Source organism: Ranitomeya variabilis, chromosome 2 (assembly GCF_051348905.1).
Source record: "Ranitomeya variabilis isolate aRanVar5 chromosome 2, aRanVar5.hap1, whole genome shotgun sequence".
Lineage (NCBI taxonomy): Eukaryota > Metazoa > Chordata > Amphibia > Anura > Dendrobatidae > Ranitomeya > Ranitomeya variabilis.
Genome location: NC_135233.1, coordinates 489080206 through 489102531, shown reverse-complemented (window position 1 = coordinate 489102531; position 22326 = coordinate 489080206). Strand labels below are relative to the sequence as shown.

At 41.8% G+C, this 22326-nt stretch overlaps 1 protein-coding gene across 13 annotated transcripts in view; it reads left to right on the top strand.

Annotated features, from left to right (window-relative positions):
• The window catches only part of BRSK2 (BR serine/threonine kinase 2), a 210830-nt gene that overhangs the window by 101981 nt on the left and 86523 nt on the right, over positions 1-22326 (top strand). For 11 of the 13 annotated variants that reach the window (XM_077287893.1, XM_077287900.1, XM_077287899.1 and 8 more), the window contains exon 2: positions 7940-8034. The exons of the other annotated variants lie outside the window; for them this stretch is intronic. In XM_077287893.1, coding sequence (XP_077144008.1) covers positions 7940-8034 — 95 coding nt within the window. The remainder of the gene's footprint in view (positions 1-7939; positions 8035-22326) is intronic. 13 annotated transcript variants of the gene reach the window in all.

Below are 22326 nucleotides of genomic sequence, written 5' to 3'. Positions count from 1 at the left end.
TTATTTTTTCATAGCTTACTTCCTCTCCTCCTCCTCTCCTCTGTCCCAGGGGCTGCTGTTATATGGCACCCTCCGCAGCATCCGGCTACATCAGCGTTCCATTACTCATCATCCCACTGACATAAGAGTATTCGGTGTTTAGGGCCAGAAGACCTCAGGCCACGGCTCAGGTTGGAATACATTTTCTAGTTGTAACAGACCAATTATGTAAAGCCATACCTGTGAATTAGACAGTGTGCGTGTCTTTATTGTGTAGGTTAATGTCTCACCATGTAGACGCGTAGATACATCTACATTCGTTTTGCACCGTGAATATGTAAAATGCGTCAGCTCCAAACAATCTCAAATAACGGATATGTAGACGTTCTGTCAATATCATTTTTGGAATAGGATTTCCCGTGCACACTGTGTAGAGTAGATCTGATGTGTTGGGTTTTTCTTAACAAGTCATCGGTAGGCAGTAAAATAATCTGCTCGGGACTTGATATGTGAGGGCCACTTTTCCACACGTCTTTGCCAAGGCTCATTACTGGCTATGTGAGCGCTGGCACTTACTTGTAATGAGACAATGTACGTTGTCTAGCTGTGAGCATATGTTCCTTTATTAGGATGGGCAGGTATTCAGGGCTTTGGCTCTAGCTTTGGCACTCAATAGGGGGGCCCAGCGTCTCTGTGGTTGCCATGTTATACACCATCACCTCAGCCGCCCCCTTTCGAGCGTGTGCTGCTTCTTACATCTTCACAGCTGTGGGGACAAGTCGGGTGATTGTAGGGGACATCATCTGAGTGCCAGGAACGCCAGGAACGTAATTCCTCCTTCATCTGGAGGACAGAAGAGCACACGGTGAACAATCAGCATTTTCTTTCTGTATTAACCCCCTGAAGCTTTGGTTTCATCACAAATGGCCTCAAATTCACACATGCAGCTACAAGGCTTTTGGTTTGAGCAGAAGACCAAAAACAAGAGGTCAATGATCTTCTGAACTTCTTAGGTGGCCATGTCAATCCTGATATACGTGATCATCATCTTGTCTCTTTCTGGGGAATCTCATTTATGGATTATTGAGACTTTCTGTAGAACCAATACAGTATGTTCTGATCATCCAGAGTTTAAAAAGAATCTGTCTGCTATGTACTCTGAAAGCACCATGATGTAGAGGAAGAGACCTTGATTCTAGAAATGTGTCACTTACTAGACTGTGTTTTGCTGTTTTAATAAAATCATTGTTTTAGCAGCAGTAGGCTATGGTTATAGGACTAGGTGTCACGTGCTAGCTAGTCCTCCTGCTCTGTGTAACTCTGTTGGCGGAGTTATACAGGGCTCAGCATTCGAGCTCTGCTAGATGTGCAGCAGAGAAAACTGTGATTGCATCACTATTGAGTGAAATATTGCTGAAAGCAAAGTCTTTGTCCCTACATCATACTGCTGTCAGATTACACTAAAAAAAAACTTGCTGACAGATTGCTTTTAAAAAGTCCAGCGTCACTGCTTTCAATGTGGAAAAATCTTGATTTTTTTTTTTTGCAAAAATGCAAGAGGATAAACAAACAAATTAACTTGCATACCAAAAAGCAATGCATTTGGATCAAAAAGTCCAATTCGAATTTCAAATAAAAGTTATTTTTTAATACATTTTAATTAATGCGTTGCCTTTTGGTATGCAAGAAAAGTTTTTTGATTATCCTCTTGCATTGTTAAATAAATCAAGGTTTTTCCACATTGCAAGCAGTGATGCTGGATTTTTCTTAAACTCTGAGTGATCTGGGCTTTCATGGGGTCCGTAGACCCGAAGAAACCGAAAAATTGCAAACATGGTGGGCTTTTGCTTCTCTTTTTCTTTTTATGCAGCCAATATACTCTATGCATTTTCTCTTCATGTCCAAGATGATCATCTGCCTCGGGATCCTACTAGTACTCGTATCTCTATGTGACGGGCCTTGATGTCTCCATCTTATTCCACATTCCGCTCCCTCGTTGATATTAAAGGGGATCGGTCACCAATACAAAAGTGATCAGTTTTTGCTCTTAGTTCTTTTCTGCTGCTCCCCTGTGTTCTCTGTTTTTGTCTTTTTTTAAATCCGTCATACAGTTCCAGAGATATGGGCCTTTTTATTTAGTGCTACTGTTTATGGTCTTTCCAAGGAGGCGTGGCTCACATGGTAATTATGCAGCGCAGCCTAAAGACACGCCCCCAGGGAACCTTGTAAGCCGCGCCTCCTTAGTAAAGGCTATAAAAATCAGCACTAAATAAAAAAGTCCCATATCTCTGGAACCATAGGGCAGATTTAAAAAAAAACAAAAACCTGGGAGCAGCAGAAATAAAATAAGAGCCAAAACTGTCAATTATTTTTTACTTTAAAGGGGTTGCCCATCTCTGGCGCCAATGTTTTTTTTCTTTAAGTGGATGCTAAAAATGCATTTTTGCAGTTTGGTTTCATTCAAAATGTTGCTTTGTTTGACTTTTACAGACTTTCTATTTCCTTGTAGCTCCAAAATACTGACAAGAGAAATGCTCCTACTGGACCATCAAAACGAGTTCACTGATGGATTCTCAGTTAACTCATAACTCATTCTGCAGCCAGCAATAGTGCAACAAAGAGACCTATTGAAGATAAACAGTACAACATTTTTAGTGAATACCAAGTACCAAAATGATTTTTACCCCAAAATACATAAAAAAACACTGTTTCCAAAGGTGAACAACCCCCTTTAACCCTGTCTCAGTTTTTATCCATATTAGTCCATGATGTTCAGTATTTCTTAAATTTTGTTTATCTCAGTATTTGTAAGCCAAAACCGGGAGTGGGTGATAAATGCAGAAGTGGAGCATATGTTTCTATTATACTTTTCCTCTAATTGTTCCACTCCTGGTTTTGGCTTACAAATACTGATGTAACATACTGACCAAATACTGCTAGTGTGAACGAGACCTTGATTGTCCTCCGCTCACCTTTCCACTACCAGGGCCTTACAGGATAATTTCTTTTCCTACTTCTCCGCACCTTCCAGCCTTCATCTCCATGCTCCTCTTCCTTGTACAGCTTCCATGGCCTACTTTCTCTTTACTCCTTTCCCAGGAGCACTTTCTGTCCTGCCGCCTGTGACTAACTTCAAAGAGTGCGATATGGGACCCCCTCCCACACACAGCTTCCGCCACTCCCGCCAGCCCCCAACCAACATCATCCCCTGAGTCTTCATTACGAGAAATCATGCCAATTAGCGCTACCATGGCTTTATTTCTGGAGCCTGGGGGAGCATGTGTATACTGCGTAGGGTGTAAATTTTGTATAGATAGTAATAATATTACTCCCTGTTGCACCACCTAACTTGGATTTTCGGCTCATTCTCATAGAATGTAAGAAACCATTCTTTACATTTAATTTTTCATTCCAGAAAACCCTATTTACCTTGGTTAACCCATTGATCATTTCTACAGATATGGACTGAGACGCTGAAATAACTTTGTGACTTACGGATAATGATGTAGAAGCTTAATATATTCCAGAATGTGTAGGCTGTGTTCATTCCTCACTGGTGACCTAAAGATTCGCCTGCAGCCTTCATCCTCATAGTCCTGGGATAACATTACTCCCGATCGCTGTACCTATAACCTGAATATCAAATATCATATATCATGACCACCAAGAGAAGGTGCCTCAACTAGAACTTTCAACATTGTATCAGATACTCATTTTTGCTGAAACTTATATTTGTATGTTACATGATATAGAGAGAACATAATTCCTGTATGCGCTCGTGCAGATGACCGTTTTGTCAGATCAATGTTATTCTATGGGGTGATGGACATGTCCGCTTTGTGCCCAGTTTGCTTCCAACTTTCACTCAGCCATGCAAGCCAATGAGTCAGGTAAAAAAATTTGACTGCACTTGTATGACATCTGAGTGCAGTACAATTTTAATGGACTGAGAGAAGGGAGAAGATGGAGAAATTGTTGTTTTCCATCATCTCCGCATCTGAAAAAAATCGAATCACACTCTAATCAGAGATTGATCAGTATGATAAGCATAATCGACCTGATTCTCTCAGATGTGAGAAAATATGCTCGTGTGACCCTAGCCTATGTCGGATAAATGTTGGCGGTGTGAGGGGACAATGGCACATATTTGGTGGTCCTGTCTGGATTTGGAAGCTTTTTTTTTGGGGGGGGGGGGGGGGAGAGGCGGATTTGGATTATTTAGGTGATTTCGGGATTTCATTCCCTAGGGACCCTGCAGCATTTATACTTTTTTATATGTATCCTATGACCAGACTTGGCTATAAAAAAACCTTTGTTGCATCATCTCGTCCAGGCAGCTAAAACAGTAATTCCTCATCACTGGAAGTTTGTAGACCCTCCATTATTAGAGGAACGGTGTTCGAAAGGAGCATATGGAGAGCTGATGGTCCAAACTCGGGGAGGTGAATACGTGCCCCACTAAATGATTTCACTGAAAGGACCTTTAATCTATCTATATATACAGTCATGGCCAAAAATATTCACACCCCTGCAATTCTGTCAGATAATACTCAGTTTCTTCCTGAAAATGATTGCAAACACAAATTCTTTGGTATTATTATCTTCATTTAATTTGTCTTAAATGAAAAAAACACAAAAAGAATTGTCCTAAAGCCAAATTGGATATAATTCCACACCAAACATAAAAAAGGGGGTGGACAAAAGTATTGGCACTGTTAGAAAAATCATGTGATTCTCTAATTTGTGTAATTAACAGCACCTGTAACTTACCTGTGGCACCTAACAGGTGTTGGCAATAACTAAATCACACTTGCAGCCAGTTGACACAGATTAAAGTTGACTCAACCTCTGTCCTGTGTCCTTGTGTGTACCACATTGAGCATGGAGAAAAGAAAGAAGACCAAAGAACTGTCTGAGGACTTGAGAAACCAAATTGTGAGGAAGCATGAGCAATCTCAAGGCTACAAGTCCATCTCCAGAGACCTGAATGTTCCTGTGTCTACCGTGCGCAGTGTCATCAACAAGTTTAAAGCCCATGGCACTGTGGCTAACCTCCCTAGATGTGGACGGAAAAGAAAAATTTACAAGAGATTTCAACGCAAGATTGTGCGGATGTTGGATAAAGAACCTCGACTAACATCCAAACAACTTCAAGCTGCCCTGCAGTCCAAGGGTACAACAGTGTCAACCCTTACTATCCGTTGGCGTCTGAATGAAAAGGGACTGTATGGTAGGAAACCCAGGAAGACCCCACTTCTTACCCCGAGACATAAAAAAGCCAGGCTGGAGTTTGCCAAAACTTACCTGAAAAAGCCTAAAATGTTTTGGAAGAATGTTCTCTGGTCAGATGAGACAATAGTAGAGCTTTTGGGGCAAAGGCATCAACATAGAGTTTACAGGAGAAAAAAAGAGGCATTCAAAGAAAAGAACACGGTCCCTACAGTCAAACATGGCGGAGGTTCCCTAATGTTTTGGGGTTGCTTTGCTGCCTCTGGCACTGGACTGCTTGACCGTGTGCATGGCATTACGAAGTCTGAAGACTACTAACAAATTTTGCAGCATAATGTAGGGCCCAGTGTGAGAAAGCTGGGTCTCCCTCAGAGGTCATGGGTCTTCCAGCAGGACAATGACCCAAAACACACTTCAAAAAGCACTAGAAAATGGTTTGAGAGAAAGCACTGGAGACTTCTAAGGTGGCCAGCAATGAGTCCAGACCTGAATCCCATAGAACACCTGTGGAGAGATCTAAAAATGGCAGTTTGGAGAAGGCACCCTTCAAATATCAGGGACCTGGAGCAGTTTGCCAAAGAAGAATGGTCTAAAATTCCAGCAGAGCATTGTAAGAAACTCATTGATGGTTACCGGAAGCGGTTGGTCGCAGTTATTTGGGCTAAAGGTTGTGCAACCAAGTATTAGGCTGAGGGTGCCAATACTTTTGTCTGGCCCATTTTTGGAGTTTTGTGTGAAATGATCAATGTTTTGCTTTTTGCTTCATTCTCTTTTGTGTTTTTTCATTTAAGACAAATTAAATGAAGATAATACCAAAGAATTTGTGTTTGCAATCATTTTCAGGAAGAAACTGAGTATTATCTGACAGAATTGCAGGGGTGTCAATACTTTTGGCCATGACTGTATATATCTCAATGGGTCTGACAGTTTAGAGTTGGGGAACCTCAGGCCCCAGGGCTTTTTACAGCCCTCGATTACCTTTTATAAGGGCCCTGAGCAGATTCTCAGGGGTCGCATTCTTGGGCAGGTAGCTGCATTTTGATTACAACCAGCTCATTAATGCTTGCTCTGTTAGCACACACACAGTGTTCACTACTGAACATTGAAGTTCATGTAATGAAAGATTACGTCCTGAAACCAGTGCCAGAGTCAGGATGTACTGTGTGTACGGCCCCCGAAGGATGGTATAAATATCCAAATGGCCCTTGGCAGAAAAAAGATTCCCCACCCCTGCTTTACATAGACTTCTACTATGCTGCAAAGTGAGCAGCTGCAAAACATCAGCCAATAACATTAGCATAGACTTCTACTGTGTCACAAAGTGAGCAGCTGCAAAACATCAGCCAATAACAGTGGCATAGACTTCTACTGTGCCACAAAGTGAGCAGCTGCAAAACATCAGCCAATAACAGTGGCATAGACTTCTACTGTGCCACAAAGTGAGCAGCTGCAAAACATCAGCCAATAACAGTGGCATAGACGTCTACTGTGCCACAAAGTGAGCAGCTGCAAAACATCAGCCAATAACAGTGGCATAGACGTCTACTGTGCCACAAAGTGAGCAGCTGCAAAACATCAGCCAATAACAGTGGCATAGACGTCTACTGTGCCACAAAGTGAGCAGCTGCAAAACATCAGCCAATAACATTAGCATAGACTTCTACTGTGTCACAAAGTGAGCAGCTGCAAAACATCAGCCAATAACAGTGGCATAGACGTCTACTGTGCCACAAAGTGAGCAGCTGCAAAACATCAGCCAATAACAGTGGCATAGACTTCTACTGTGCCACAAAGTGAGCAGCTGCAAAACATCAGCCAATAACAGTGGCATAGACTTCTACTGTGCCACAAAGTGAGCAGCTGCAAAACATCAGCCAATAACAGTGGCATAGACGTCTACTGTGCCACAAAGTGAGCAGCTGCAAAACATCAGCCAATAACAGTGGCATAGACTTCTACTGTGCCACAAAGTGAGCAGCTGCAAAACATCAGCCAATAACAGTGGCATAGACTTCTACTGTGCCACAAAGTGAGCAGCTGCAAAACATCAGCCAATAACAGTGGCATAGACCTCTACTGTGCCACAAAGTGAGCAGCTGCAAAACATCAGCCAATAACAGTGGCATAGACTTCTACTGTGCCACAAAGTGAGCAGCTGCAAAACATCAGCCAATAACATTAGCATAGACTTCTACTGTGCCACAAAGTGAGCAGCTGCAAAACATCAGCCAATAACAGTGGCATAGACTTCTACTGTGCCACAAAGTGAGCAGCTGCAAAACATCGGCCAATAACAGTGGCATAGACTTCTACTGTGCCACAAAGTGAGCAGCTGCAAAACATCAGCCAATAACAGTGGCATAGACTTCTACTGTGCCACAAAGTGAGCAGCTGCAAAACATCAGCCAATAACAGTGGCATAGACTTCTACTGTGCCACAAAGTGAGCAGCTGCAAAGCATCAGCCAATAACAGTGGCATAGACTTCTACTGTGCCACAAAGTGAGCAGCTGCAAAACATAAGCAGCTGAATGTACACTATTCGCTGCTGCAACTACTCTTACATTGATTACTTCCACTACCTAAACGTGCCACCCTCTTGCACTGGACATGTCTCTTAACCCTAAAATACCTTAATTTTTTTTTAGAAATACCATTATAATATTGATATTTTTCATGAACATTCATTTAATCCATCTGTAATCATATACATTTTTTGTCTTCACTTGCAGGTCTTGTGAAACTTGGGATCCACTGTGTAACGTGTCAAAAGGTTGCCATCAAAATTGTTAACCGGGAGAAGCTCAGTGAGTCTGTGTTAATGAAGGTAATTTATGAAGGATGTGAAATGATACCTACTTGCGATCACATCTGGCCTGTAGGCACAAAGCCGTCCATGTCATCAGCTTAAATGGTCACTGTCGTTTCCACAAACTTTACAGGCAAATATGAAAAAATCTTTAGAAAGATGATATCAGAGAAATATGTTTCTTTCTCCACTTATGAGCCACTTCACCCTACTTCCCCTTGGAGAAACCTACACTTGAGCCCACCACCAATCCACCAATATCTTCTTGTATTTCCCATATCTAATGCAAATCTAATTATATAGACTTTTTATACAATGTAATCTTAATGTATATTAGTGTTATTACATCATTGTGCAATTTGCATGATGTCATCACATGATTTGTGATGTCACATTGACATTCCCCTGTGTGTGCTATGTGCTTCACTACTGTAGAGTGTGAAAGCCTATATGTTGGGGGCTTCATGTGAGGTCTGTTACTCTACTTTGTTGGGTACATACTTTCCCTTGAAGGGCCTTGTTTAACCTGTAGACATTAGTTACTCTACTTGGCAATAGAAGGGATAGGCAGAAGGGACCCATGATGTTTCTTCTTTACTGGTGAATAAGAAGATTGTTTTTCATTGCTAATACCTGCAATTTTACTAACTTGGTGCCTCTAATTGTACTTAGAGATCCCAATTTTTAATTGTAAATTTTTGTCTGTTATTACAATATAATATCTAAAAAAAATCCTAATAAATGAAATAGATAACTACCTAAGTTGCCTCCAGCCAACTAAAACCTGCTGCTTCATTGTCATGGGTATGCCGTGACTTAGAGTGGCCTCCTCTATTTTAGAGGTCAGAAGATCGCAGCGTTTAGCTGCACGCCTGCACTGGTTGGATCTGCTTTGCTGTACAGTTAGCTGTGCAGATTTCCCTTGTTGTGGTGCTGCAAGGGTTAAGCAGTTCTGTTTGTCTCCTAAAGCTTTCCCTCATGAGTTATCTCAGCTGTTCTGATTCCTCCACTCCCCTCTGGTATAAGTACTCACCTCTTAGCTTGGGTAGTTGCCAGTGATAGCTTGCTATACCTTGGTATCAGTATGGAGTCGTGGAAAGAGAAGTCGTCTAGGAGTCGTCTTCGGAGATTGCTGTTTGGAAGTTTGTTTGGTGTCTTCCTTTCTTTATCTCCCTTTCGGTTTGCCTCACCCTTCCTTTCCCTTTATACCTTTCTGTTGTCTAGGTGCACGTTGAGTGATTGTCTGTTTCCCTTTGTGTCTTTATCATAGAGCAGGACTAGTATTCCTGCTGCCTCGCACAGTACCCAGGGCCATACTTGGGGAAAGACAGGGATGAGAACGTGTGCACTGGACGGGGTGAAAGAACCCATCTAGAGACGTGAGGGAGCTCAGGTTTGCGCACAGCAAGTTTCAGGGGTTGCAACCCTCTTCTTTCCCTAGTGACAGTGCTCCACATCCCATCCGTCTTACTGTGCACCTTCTAGCTCCTTGGTGGAGTGTGGTATCCAGGGACTAGCCTGGAGTGGTGCATGGTGTCTGCCGGCAGCCAAGTCCAACCTTGCCATCAGTGGGCTGGTGAATACCTGGTAGCCTGTTCCATCACGCAGAGGGTCTACACCAGCCACCGAGACATTCAATCATAAAACTTATGATATGTGCTGACATCTAATTTTTATTGGTCGTTAGTGTTAATTCTGATTGTAGGATTTACTTAAAGGTTGTTCAATAGGATTTTTTTTCTTCTTTTAAAGGCAGGGATTGTGTTAAAACATTACCTCTGCCGATCAACTGTTATCTCTGGCAGTAGTGGGTGCTCCCGAGTGCTGCAGATCAGCTGTTATTCAGGAAAGTAGGAGCTGATCTACAGCACCTGGCAGTGGCCACTACACATTCGCAGGGTAATTCCATGCAATATATACATGGTTCTAGAGCTAATAACAGCTGATCGGTGGGGTGTATATGTGTATATATATGCTGTAAGTAAAGAGAAAGGGGTTTTTTTTGCTTAGGTTTCTATATAGGGCTTGAAAAACTCCAGAAACATGTAGCAATATAAAAAGTGCATGCACCAAAGGACACTAAATACAAAACGCCACCAAATGCGCAACTAAAAATGCAAGAAAAAAAAACACATTTAAAAATGAGAGTATTACTTGTAATTTTAAGATACCAAAAAATGCCTCAAATTGGTTGCAAAGAGGGAGTTTTTCCCTGTCAATTTAGTGATGTGTCCTTGATAATATATTTAGTTAAAAAATAGGGCATCTGTAAGCGGGTTTTGTCACATCTTCACCCTCCATGATCTGCTCTCAAATCAGGAGTCTGATTGCAGAATTATCCATCGCTAGACCACTGACGCCTCGGAAGAGAAGGCAGTATGTGATAAATGACATTTTTATCTGCCCTGAATGATCGTTTTGCTCATCCACTCAGCCAGGGGATCGTTAAGGCCGCTCATTATCAGGCACATCGGACACTTTGTTTATATGGGCCTGTAGATGGTGATTGGTAGTAGTCAGCAGTTGATAGAAATGTTATTGGGATGCAGTGCGGTGCTCCGCTGACGGTAATCACCCTCGGCATTACCATGAATGGAGGGTGCTGTCTAATGGCTCCCGTGGTAAGAACAGATGGGAGACCAGACACAGGCCATGCCGGCCCGACCTCATGGCGTCAATGATCACCAAAGCAGAGCATCAGTATTATGCCTATCAATGTCATAGGATGCAATGGTGCTAACCCATTCATTCATGGATAATGATGACTCTCCTTAGGAAATAAGAGAGATGTCATAGGAAAATATGCAACAACTGACCTCTACAAAAACTGATTCTCATTTAGTATTTAGAAGACAATGGTTCATTTGAATGAATTATCTATTATTAAAATATACATAAAGGGGTTTTACAATTTCAGAAAACTCTGTACCCTAGCTGCAGTTGATTTAACCCCTTCAAGACCTTGGACGTATAGATACGTCATAGGGCGTGTCCCGGCATTTGTGCTGAGCTCGCATATTTTCAGGTATATGACAGCTGATTTGATCAACTGTCATGTGCCCCTAACAGGCGCAGGTGGAATCGCGATCCAACCAGGGCTGTTAACATGTAAAATGCCGCTGTCAATCACTGACAGAGGCATTTACTTATCGCATAAGTGTAAGTGCATCATAAGACATGCCCATTGGCTCCCCTGTCATGTGAACGTGGGGCGCCGGTGGGTTGTAATGACAGCATGGGGTCTGCAGATTACAGATCTCCTATGAACGCTCAAAAAATAAGCCCTCACACAGCCCCAGATCCCGAAAAATTGAGACGTTACTAGTCTCGGAAAATGGCACAATTTTTTTCTTCTTACAAACTTTGGATTATTTTTCACCACTTAAATAAAAAAGAACTTATACATGGTTGGTATCTGTGAACTCGTGCTGACCTGGAGAATCATAATAGCACGTTAGTTTTACCATAGAGTGAATATAGTAAAAAAAAAAAAACAGTTGTGGAATTGCAGTTTTTTTTGCAATTTCAGCGTAATTGGATTTTTTCCCCCCATTTTACAGTGCACTATATGGTAAAATCAATGGTGTAATTCAAAAGTACAACTCGTTCCGACAAAAACAAGGCCTAAGACAGCCATATTGACAGGAAAATAAAAAGGTTATGGCTCGGGGAAGAAGGGGAGCAAAAAAACAAAAATAAAAAAGGGAAAATTGCAAGGTCGTGAAGAGGTAAAAACAAAAAAAGTTCCCTGGTCCAACACTGCATCTCTGCTGCATCTCCTGAGTCTCTAATGCAGCATTGTCTTCAACGCTGACATCACATTAGTGGCACTGCAGCCAATCAAGTGGCTGATTGGCTGCAGTGCTATTATTTTGATGTCAGGGCTGCAGACAATAACAAACACCCGAAGCAGTGGGGGATACTAAGGGCAGGACCTGGTTAGGGTGGTTAAAGCGCAGTTTGTTTGTGTTTTAAAGAAACTGCAACTGAGGTTATGTAATTACCTACAGTCCTTGACTTGCAGTTAACCAATTAACTTTCAACTAAGAACTTTGTGAGAGGAGCACAAATCCTCTCTATGCCTCCTAGTACATGACCAAGATCAAATGCACCAAACTTATTACAAAAGTTTCCGTAACTGCCTCGTTTACCCGAAGCGCTCCTTGTGCTTACCGCAAACTAACACAACAACAGTCTGGTTTTCAGTTGCAGGAATTTTTGCAACAAATCTGCCGCAAGTGAGGATCCTCCAAGTGCCTCTAGTAAGGTATCCTGCTCCGCAGGAGGAGAAGCAGTGCAGCAGATGTCAGAGGTGATCCTACTGCTGGCTCACTTCTCTAGGGTTTAGAGAACGTTGCTTGATCATGAAAGAAGTGAAGCGTGAGACCTAAGCGCCGCGCTTACAGTAATCCAGGGAGTAGTGTGTTGTAGGGTCTGTACAAATAAGACATGGACAGGAAGAATGATTGTCCACAAGAGACTTGATGCAGTGTCAAAAGCTGCACAGATCCATAATCCCCTAGAACTGATATCCGAAAATTGTTTCAATCAGGTTTTTGTGGTAAGTGATTTTTTTAATTTATTTATTTATTTTATTTTTTCATATCTCATTCTTTATTACTAAAAATAAAATGATACATTTTGTAATTTTCACACTGGCCACTGGGGCCTTTTTTTTTAGACTTTTACTTTCTGTCCTTTCAGGAAGAGTTTTCAGCAGGTTCCATGTTATCAGAGGCAGGATTACACTGACAGGTAACACCCCTATACACAGCTGCTAACACAAAATCCAATTGCGATAGGCGATGTTACAGCTGACCTCCTCCTCCCTTCACAGTGACCTTTGCACAGGCTCATTAGAGAGCCCAGTACAAAAGATAAAGGCAGGGTCTTACCATTGTGGCTATGTACATGTATTGTTTCCTGAAACAGTAGAATGTTAGAGTCTTAAAAAGTCAAAGTGGCCAGTGTGAAAATTGTAAGCTTTCTATTTTGTATTTTAATAGAAATTGTGGTAAAAAAAAAAAAAAAAAAAGATTGCCAAAAAATTTGAAAAAGCATAGTTAACACAAAAACCTGATTTATTCAATAGGTAATTTCTGATGATAGCTACCCCATAAAATCAGCATTGTTTACACCAGTTTTAATATACAGAACACTGGATAAAGATGCTTTTAAAGGGGATATGTGGGACTTTAAAAAAAAGGCATGTAGTTGCTAACAGAAGCAACTACCTGTCTGTTGTATCTGGCGCCAGTCACTGACCGCTCTTGCCATAGATTCAGCTGCTCCCTGTCAACAGAGGAGCAATTTCTCTTCCTGTTGACTGGGTGGGACTACTGGTGTCATGCTGATTGACAGCCGGCTTCCCCCAATTAAGTAGTGGAGACCGGCTGTCAATCAGCATGACACCAGTAGTCCCGCCCAGTCAACAGGAAGAGAAATTGCTCCTCTGTTGACAGGGAACAGCTGAATCTCTGGCAGGAGCGGTCAATGACCGGCGATGATATTGCCGATGATAATTCTTTCTGTACATGTGCTATGCTTGGTACTGAAACACAGTTTTAAAAGTTTTTTGAGGCGCTGATACTGATGGCCTCTTTGTATATAGAAGGGTATAGGCCTTCTTAAAGGGAATTTGGCACCAGATTCTCATCTGCTCGAGAGGAAATCTTGCGCATGCTCAGCGTGATGCTGACAGGAGGCAAGAAATATGCTGATGAAGTATGGAGGCAGCGTTATCTTCTGGGCAGTGTCCTGCCCATTGCCTGGAAGAGGTCATTTACATAAACTGATAAAAACATACAGGTAAGACTCTTTTCAGCACTCTATAGCCTGTATGCCCGTATTAATAGTTTACATAGGTCAAACGTGGTGACAGATTACTTTTATCATAAGTCAAATTCGCCTAAGGGTATGTGCGCACATTCAGTATTTGCTGCAGAAAAATCGGCTGCAAATACTGATGTGTTGGCAGTAAAATTCAGCATGAAATACATGCATTTTTTACACTTTTTTATGCGTTATTTCCATTCATTAGTATGGGTAAAATCTGCAGCAAAAACGTTATAAGAATTTAAATCTGCAAGGAAAAGTTAAGGGAAGTGTGCATGAGACTTTAGGAGTCTCAATCACTTTGCTGGTACGAGGTAAACCTTCAGTTTTTGCGACAAATCTGCGCAGAAAAAAGTAACAAAAATACAACGAATCCCATTACGAAAGTCTTTTATTTGTGCTGGGAATCTGACATTGGATCCCCATTTTTGTGATTAAATGGCGCATAATCCTGAATGAATTCTGAATGTGTGAACATGGCCTTAGAGCTCTCAGATTTCGTTTCATGATTATAGGGAATCCGGGTGACAACCTCTGTGGGAGCTGAAACAGCGAACATACCAGTAGTCACCAATAAAAGAATAGTCACAGATTTCTATGTCTTGTTTCTGAAAAAATCTTTTAGTGACTCCGGTTTTTATTTTAGCTATTTCTGTATTTTTCATGTTTTGCCGAAGGTAAAATGTTAGAAGAGCTCCTGAAGCGAAGGGGGCATTGCCCTAGATTATTTTCCACCTAACTTAAAACCTAGTGTTAAACGCCTGGAGCAATTAAACAGGGGGTGAAGGTGACAGGCGGGCTTTTGTGTGGTGGGAGGCAGCAGATGTCCAATATAGCAGTCAAGTTTAATGGTTTTGGGGTAGGGAGCAGATGGTACCAAATGGAGTGGAAGGCAGGTGTCATGCTGTTAAATCATCGGCTTCCTCATCCATGCTGTGGTTTCATGCTATTCACAAAGACGTTAGTAGGGTAAGCTAGCCAAGTAACAATCTAGGTTACAGGTTAGACTCACAAGATTGTAACACTGAATCCAATTGACCTACAGAACTCATTTTTCACCCAAAAAAAGATTCCAATTTTTTTTCCCCCGAAAAAATGAATGAACTGATACTAAAATCAGTATCTCATAATTTGTTAATCGGCTTCTTATAATGAAAAAGCCCTAATGTGTTGGAAAGATAGAATAATTATATTAGGACAGGGATTGCTGTGAGTGATATTAATCTTAATGCGACGTCGAAAAGCTGCCGCAGAATACAGGAGCGAAGGAGCGAGCAAATGGATGAGATTTTAACACATTTCATACACATGCTGCAACATTATTCTGGACCTGTGATTCCTAAAAGGATTGCTCCTTTTCAGTTACATTTCTTTTCATGCTGGAGTCTGCTATAAAAAAAACAAACTAATTGTACTGACCTTCTTGTGTGTGAGTCTCCGACGCTGCTTCCGGTGTCGCTGGTTGGCTGCGAAGCTGACGTGACATTGACAGCGGCTCGGCGGCTTTAAACTCCCCTTGTAGGAGAACACACTGAGCTCAATGCCACGCTGTTAAGATGATGTCTTCCACTCAACCAATGCCAGACCCCAGGAGCACTGTCGGAGACTCGCCGGTAGGCCCAGAGAAGGTGAGTACAGCGCAGCTTGGAATTTTACAGCAAACTGCAGCCAGGGCAGAAATGTAATTCTCACTCAGCGAGTGGTAACATCAGTGAGGTCACCGGAGTTCATCTATGAACTCCAGTCACCTTACTGACATCAGCACTCGGCGCTGAAGCTGCGTTCATAAGTGAAGCTCAGTGTCACCTGGATGTTAGGCCGAGCGGTCGCATTTTATGTCACCGCTCAGCAAAGCATCCAGATGTAGCTGTTTTGGGCTCATCACGGGACAAATGGATTATCAGCCGACAGGTGAGGAGGATGTCTTTGTTTTTTTATTTTTCTTTGGATATTATTAAATGGGTAAAAGAGAATCTGTAGTTTTTATTTCAAATAAAGGACTTTACTCGGTCTGTGTCTTTACTACATTTGACTATGGAATTTGTAACGGAGGCATCTTATAGATGCCTCTCCTTTACTAACCCCTGGGCTTGATGTCTGCTGACATTACAAAGCTGACATCAACTACAATACAATTACCCCACTTGCCACTGCACCCGAACAAGTGGGAAAATCGGAGGCTAAGCACCAGAATTGGCGCATCTTATGGATGCCCCATTTGTGGGGCAGCTGAGGGCTTATGTTTTTAGTCTGAGATGTGCCAATATCCATGGCCCATTCCTAGGCAATTTATATCAGCCCACAGCTGTCTGCCTAGCCTTTGCTGGTATAGGCGGGACCCCACATCATATTTTTTTGGTGTGGGTCTCCCCTTGTTAATAACTAGTAAAGGCTAAGTAGACAGCTGTGAGCTGATATTAATAGCCTGGGAAGCTCCATGTTCATTAACCCCTTCCCAGACTATAAACATCAGCCCCCAGCAGTCGGCTTTCCCTTAGCTGGATAAGAATAATATGGGGGACCCCACAACAATTTTTTTATTCTCTCTCTCTCTCTCTCTCTCTCTCTCTCTCTCTCTCTCTCTCTCTATATATATATATATATATATACACAGTGGTGTTCAAAAGTCCTGCATAGGTGTGAAGAAAACTATATGTTTCATACTTCTGCATCTCTACAGTGAAACTGGTGGAACATATATGTTTTTGTAATCCCTCATTGTATGCCATACTCATTTTTGAATGTCCCAAGTGTATAAATTGTTATGGTATGCGCATTTTTGATAATTTTTTTTACAGCATAACCATACCTACACCAGTACAGTGTGTAGAATGGTGAACAGGTTTCTAAGTTCATTAACTTCCAATGCAAGTTCACACAGACAAATTTAACTTTTTAAGATTTATTATTTTTTATTTAATTCAGAGTCCTGAAAAGGGCCTTTAGAGTGCATCTTTAGCTTCTAATACTTTATTGGCCAGCCTTTGCTCTTGAGCACCAGCTTGCATCTCTGTGGCATTGAGTGAACAAGCTTCTGCAGATGTTCACGAGTGATGATGTGGTTCCAGGCCTGAATCAGAGCCTCAATCAACTCACTCTTGGTCCTTGGCTGTTTTCTAGATATCTCTAATGATACCTTGTGCCACAAGTTTTCAATTGGATTGAGGTCCGGGGACTGAGCTGGCCAGTCAATAGTAGCCACCTTGTTCTTTTTTTTCCATTCCGTTACTGTCTTAGCTCTGTGACAAGGAGCATTATCATCCTGGAAGATGTAATCCCCTGAAAAGAGGTGTTGAGCAGAAGGAAGCATTTTCTTATTAAGGATGTCTATGTTTTTTTTTTGTTTGCATTAACCATACCCTCCACAATATGAAGCCTTCCAACACCATTGACTGCCATACAGCCCCAGACCATTACTTTCATTACATGTTTCACAGAGAAGCTCAAACACTCTGGCTTGTACTCTTCATGTGGGAACCTTCTCACATAAGACTTACCATCATTTCCTAAAATGTAAAAAGCGCTTTCATCACTAAATAGCACTTTTTCCCACTCCTCCTTCCTCCATTTTAAATATTTCAATGCCCACAGTTTTCGCCTTTGTATGGCTTTCATCAATGGCTTCTTTCGGGCCTTGCACCCTTTCAATCCTGCTTCCAAACATCTCTTCCTAACAGTTGATGTTGCTACCTCAATATTGCACTTTTCTTGCCATTCTCGCAGAAGCTGAGGAGAGGTGAGCTTTCGATTGGCAAGGGATGTTCTTATCAGTACTCTATCCTCCCTTTTAGTTGACTTTCTGGGCCGACCAGATCTGGGCCTGTCCTGGGTAATTCCAAGTTGCTTATGTTTCTGCAAAATTCTTACGACTGTACTCTGATTACAGCCGACCTTCCTTGCGATCTGGGGTCCAGTATAACCCTCTTCATGTAGCACCACAACTCGCACACGATCCTCCGCTGACAAAAATCTGAAGGCTCCCATCATGAAACTCTACAGTATGATTCACTAGATAGACCAACAGATAAAACAAACAAACAAAGCAGCAGATGTTATGCAATGTAATGCAATGTGATTGGCTGCCATATCCAGGTTATGATTGGTCACAAGAACCTCATCTGTGATTGGATAATTTTGGATGTGAAGCTGTACAATATTTAGTTGTGCTTTCAATTACCATATTGTTGCAATAATATCAGGCAAAACTGCTTCAAAAGCTAAAAATATTACAGGGACAGAATGCAAAATTGTATTCTGAACAAAACCATATATAATATGTCATATTAGCATCGAAGATATTCGACAGAAAACGTTTAAAACTTGAAAAATCAATTTATCCTATACCTATGCAGGACTTTTGAACACCACTGTATATATATATATCTCAGTTCCTGAGATATGCCTTCTTCTTCTATGTATGTAAATCTAGTCTTGTTAGCCGTGGGGGCGTGATCATTATGAAAACTGCCACAGAGAAGAATGGGGAACCACCCCCACTTTGCTAACAAGACTAAATTTGCATACAGTGTAAAGAGGGCCATATCTCAGGAACGGAAAGGCGCAGGTACAAAAGAAAAGCAACACCAGATTCAGGAGAACAGCGGCATTTACACCAGGTAAAAAAAAAATCATATTTATGGCAAGTGACAAATCCTCTTTGATTAAATATAGGAACCCAATAATATGGATAGACAGGTGTATGTAGTCAATATATTAACAAGCACTTGTCTTCCAACCTATTTCTGCGTGGTCGGTCCGGACCCTTTGTTTCCAAGGTAACAGGAAATCCGTTTCTTAATATACAAATTTGTACACCCACTTTCGAATTGAAATCCTGGTATGGAGCAAGTGTGAGGAGAGTAGATGAGTACTAGAATAGCTTGCTGATGGAAGCATGTAATCGTGCATACAATAGCAGTCCTGGGGATCGCTGCACAATAAAAGCTCACATGCCCATGCCAGTTATTAGGGGAAAGTCTGCACTTGGCATGTTCCATTCTGCCCGCAGTCTGCGCACAACCAGCAATCAATGGGAGCCAGGCTTGATTGGCACCTGACTCCGCGATCAACCACCACTTGTGCCACCTGTGGCATCTATTGAAATTACTAGTTCAATATTTGTGGGATTTGCTGCTGCCTGTTATTTTATTCCAGGGAAGGGGATAAGAATAGATTGGGCTGTCACACAGCGGGACGGGTGATAAATGAGGATAAGACTGCTCCTGACATGGGTGATGCAGTAGCATTGAAGTGACACAGTCATAGCTATCGTATATATATATCTATATATATATATATATATATATATATATATATATATATGTGTGTGTATATATGTATATGTATGTATGTATATATATATATATATATATATATATATATATATATATATATATATATATAAGATATAACCTTAGTATCCACATTTATTAACCATATTTTAGGTGTTTTCTTGCCTTTCTGTGTTGGGTTATGGGAACGCTGGGTAACAATATGGCCGATGTTGTAGATCAGACGATTAGGGTCAGCTGGTGTAATTCAGATTTCATCTATTGGGAAGATTACCCCTAAGCAATCTTTGTCTGTCATCTTTTGTATGGAGGCCTCTATGTTATCTGGGCAGCACAGGGGATCAGCAATAGTCGAGTGATTTATGGCTTTTCTGCACCTCGCTATATTGGGCAATGATGGCTCCTGCGAAGTTCCTTTAGAATATGCTGTCAGTGTTTGATCAGTAAGGGCCTGACCCTCATCCAAGCACAGAGAGGTCACAGTGATCCAGGTCAATCAGTTTTTATCCAGGTCCAATAGGGTCATCAGTATGTAAAGAAAATTCTGCATCTCCTCTGTGTGACTGCAGACTGCTGAATCGTGACGTTATGAAATGCACTCAGTGTGAGGGCAAATGCAGACGTCCATGCGAATCAGTCCAAGATCGGACCACCCGGGCGGGACAGCATCATGTATATCTATGAAGCTCAGGTTAGGAGACCTGCAGCCAGTCTGTGCTTTGCAGTCCGATCTCGGAACGATTTGCCCAGACGTTTGAATGCGTCCTTATGATTCCACAGCATTCTCTATGCAAGTAGGTGGTCATGTGACCACATGTGTGCCATTTGCATATTGGTGGTCATATCTCCAACTTCTCTTAACAGACAAGCGAGAAATTAGACTAGTCGGCAGGTGAGCGCAAATGCGCAAATTGTGTGCATGGGGTCACATGACCATCCACTGGCACAGGCATACCTTCCACAGGCATATTTGGGAATTGTGACAGTGACTTCAGACATTTCTTTCTCAGGCTGGAAGCCCCTTTAATTGACACCTTCAGGGACGTTTTTACTTATTGAAATAGTGATATGGCTGGATAGACAACAATAGTGGCATAATTACAGAGGGGGCAGTCACCCCTGGCCCTGCTCTCTGAGGAGCCCACTCGGAACTATGCTATGGTTTAACTGTATCACGCTCCCTTTGTTATCATTCCCCCTCTGCGTCTGATGTCACTGACGCAGATACTGACAGCGGGCCCGAGTGCGAGCATTCGGAGCAGCAGGGGAACAAGGAGGAGAGGTGAGTATTGTATTTTTTTGTTATGGGGAGTGCATTATACTATATAAAGGTCTATGTGGAGTGTAGTATACTATACAGAGGCCTATGGGGAGTGTATTTTACTATATAGACGTCTATGAGGAGTGAATAATACTATATAGAGGCCTATGGGGAGTGCATTATATTATATAGAGACCTATGGAGAGTGCACTATACTCTACAGAGGACTATGGGGAGTGCATTATATTATATAGAGACCTATGGAGAGTGCATTATACTATATAGAGGACTATGGGGAGTGCATTATATTATATAGAGACCTATGGAGAGTGCATTATACTATATAGAGGACTATGGGGAGTGCATTATACTATATAGAGACCTATGGAGAGTGCATTTTACTATTTAGAGGACTATGGGGAGTGCATTATATTATATAAAGGCCTATGAGGAGTGCATTATACTGTATGAAGGCCTATGGGGAGTGCATTATAGTACATGGAGACCTATGGGAAGTGCATTATAGTATAGATGCCTATGGGGAGTGCATTATACTGTATAGAGACCTATGGGGAGTGCATTATACTATATAGAGGCCCATGGAAAGTGCATTATACTATAGAGGCCTATGAGAAGTGCATTATACTATATAGAGGCCTATGGGGAGTGCATTACATTGTATACATGCCTATGAGGAGTGAATTATACTGTATGTAGGCCTATGGGGAGTTTATTATACTATATAGAGGCCTATAGGGAGTGCATTATACTATACAGAGGCCTATGGGGAGTGCATTATACTATGGAGGCCTATGGGGAGTGCATAATACTATATCGAGACCTATGGGTAGTGCGTTATACTATATAGAGGCCTATGGGGAGGGCATTATACTGTTTCGAGACCTATGGAAAGTGCAATATACTATATAGAGTCCTATAGGGAGTGAATTATACTATATGGAAGCCTATGGGGAGTGCATTATACTAAATGGAGGCTATTTAGGGGTTATCATACAGTGAGGAGATTACAGTGAGGGGAGCCATCATGCAGTGTGCAAGGTAATGTGAGGTCTTTATAGAGTGTTGTCGCCATAATACAGTGTTGGAGCTATCAAACAGTTTGGGGGTTACTAAGGGGTCAGTATACTGTGTAGGGGGGTACTATACAGTGAGGGGGTCTTATGCTGTGTATAAGGAAGCATCTATTGTTAATGGTGAACTCAGGTTATTTTGAATGTCAAAGGAGCTCAAAGAGTGCATTATTACTTTATAGGGATCAAACTATGGGCACTGTTTTTTAAGGCATTAATATATTCTAGAGGTTTGTTCTACCATCTTGAGGGCACATAGTACCACACAGAAGGTGCACTAATAGGGACACTGCAGCAGCGGCTCAGTATTGGGGTATCAGTAGGTTGGGTAGGTTTGTGCAGGTTGGTGATAGATGGGGACGGTTCTGGAAATGTGAGAAGTCAGATGTGTCTTTGTTATATTCTCTGCAGCCGAGTCCTGGCTGCAGAAGTTGTCATGTCGGTCTGGGCCAGATGGAAAAGACTGGAAAAGTGAACAACTCCCTCAGAAAGAACATCAGCAGTAAGTCATTATATATGACTTACTGATGTAGTGTAATCTCCTATATGTTCTGCAGCTCTGGTATCTACCACTATATGGTCACCATGTGGTCGTAATATCAGTGATTTTTATCAGTAACTCCTACATCCACTATTAGGGTGTGCCACCATAGTTATAATCAGGGTTGCCTGGTTAGGGGCCCACCTAAAAGTTTTGCCCAAATCCCCCCCCCCCCCCAATCCAGGTGAAAACGTTATGATAGGTTCTCTTTGAATTCGTATATTTTGGGCTGACTTATGATCACATTAAACCTTGATGTGGTCTTAAATCAGCCTAAAGGAGCTCATGAAA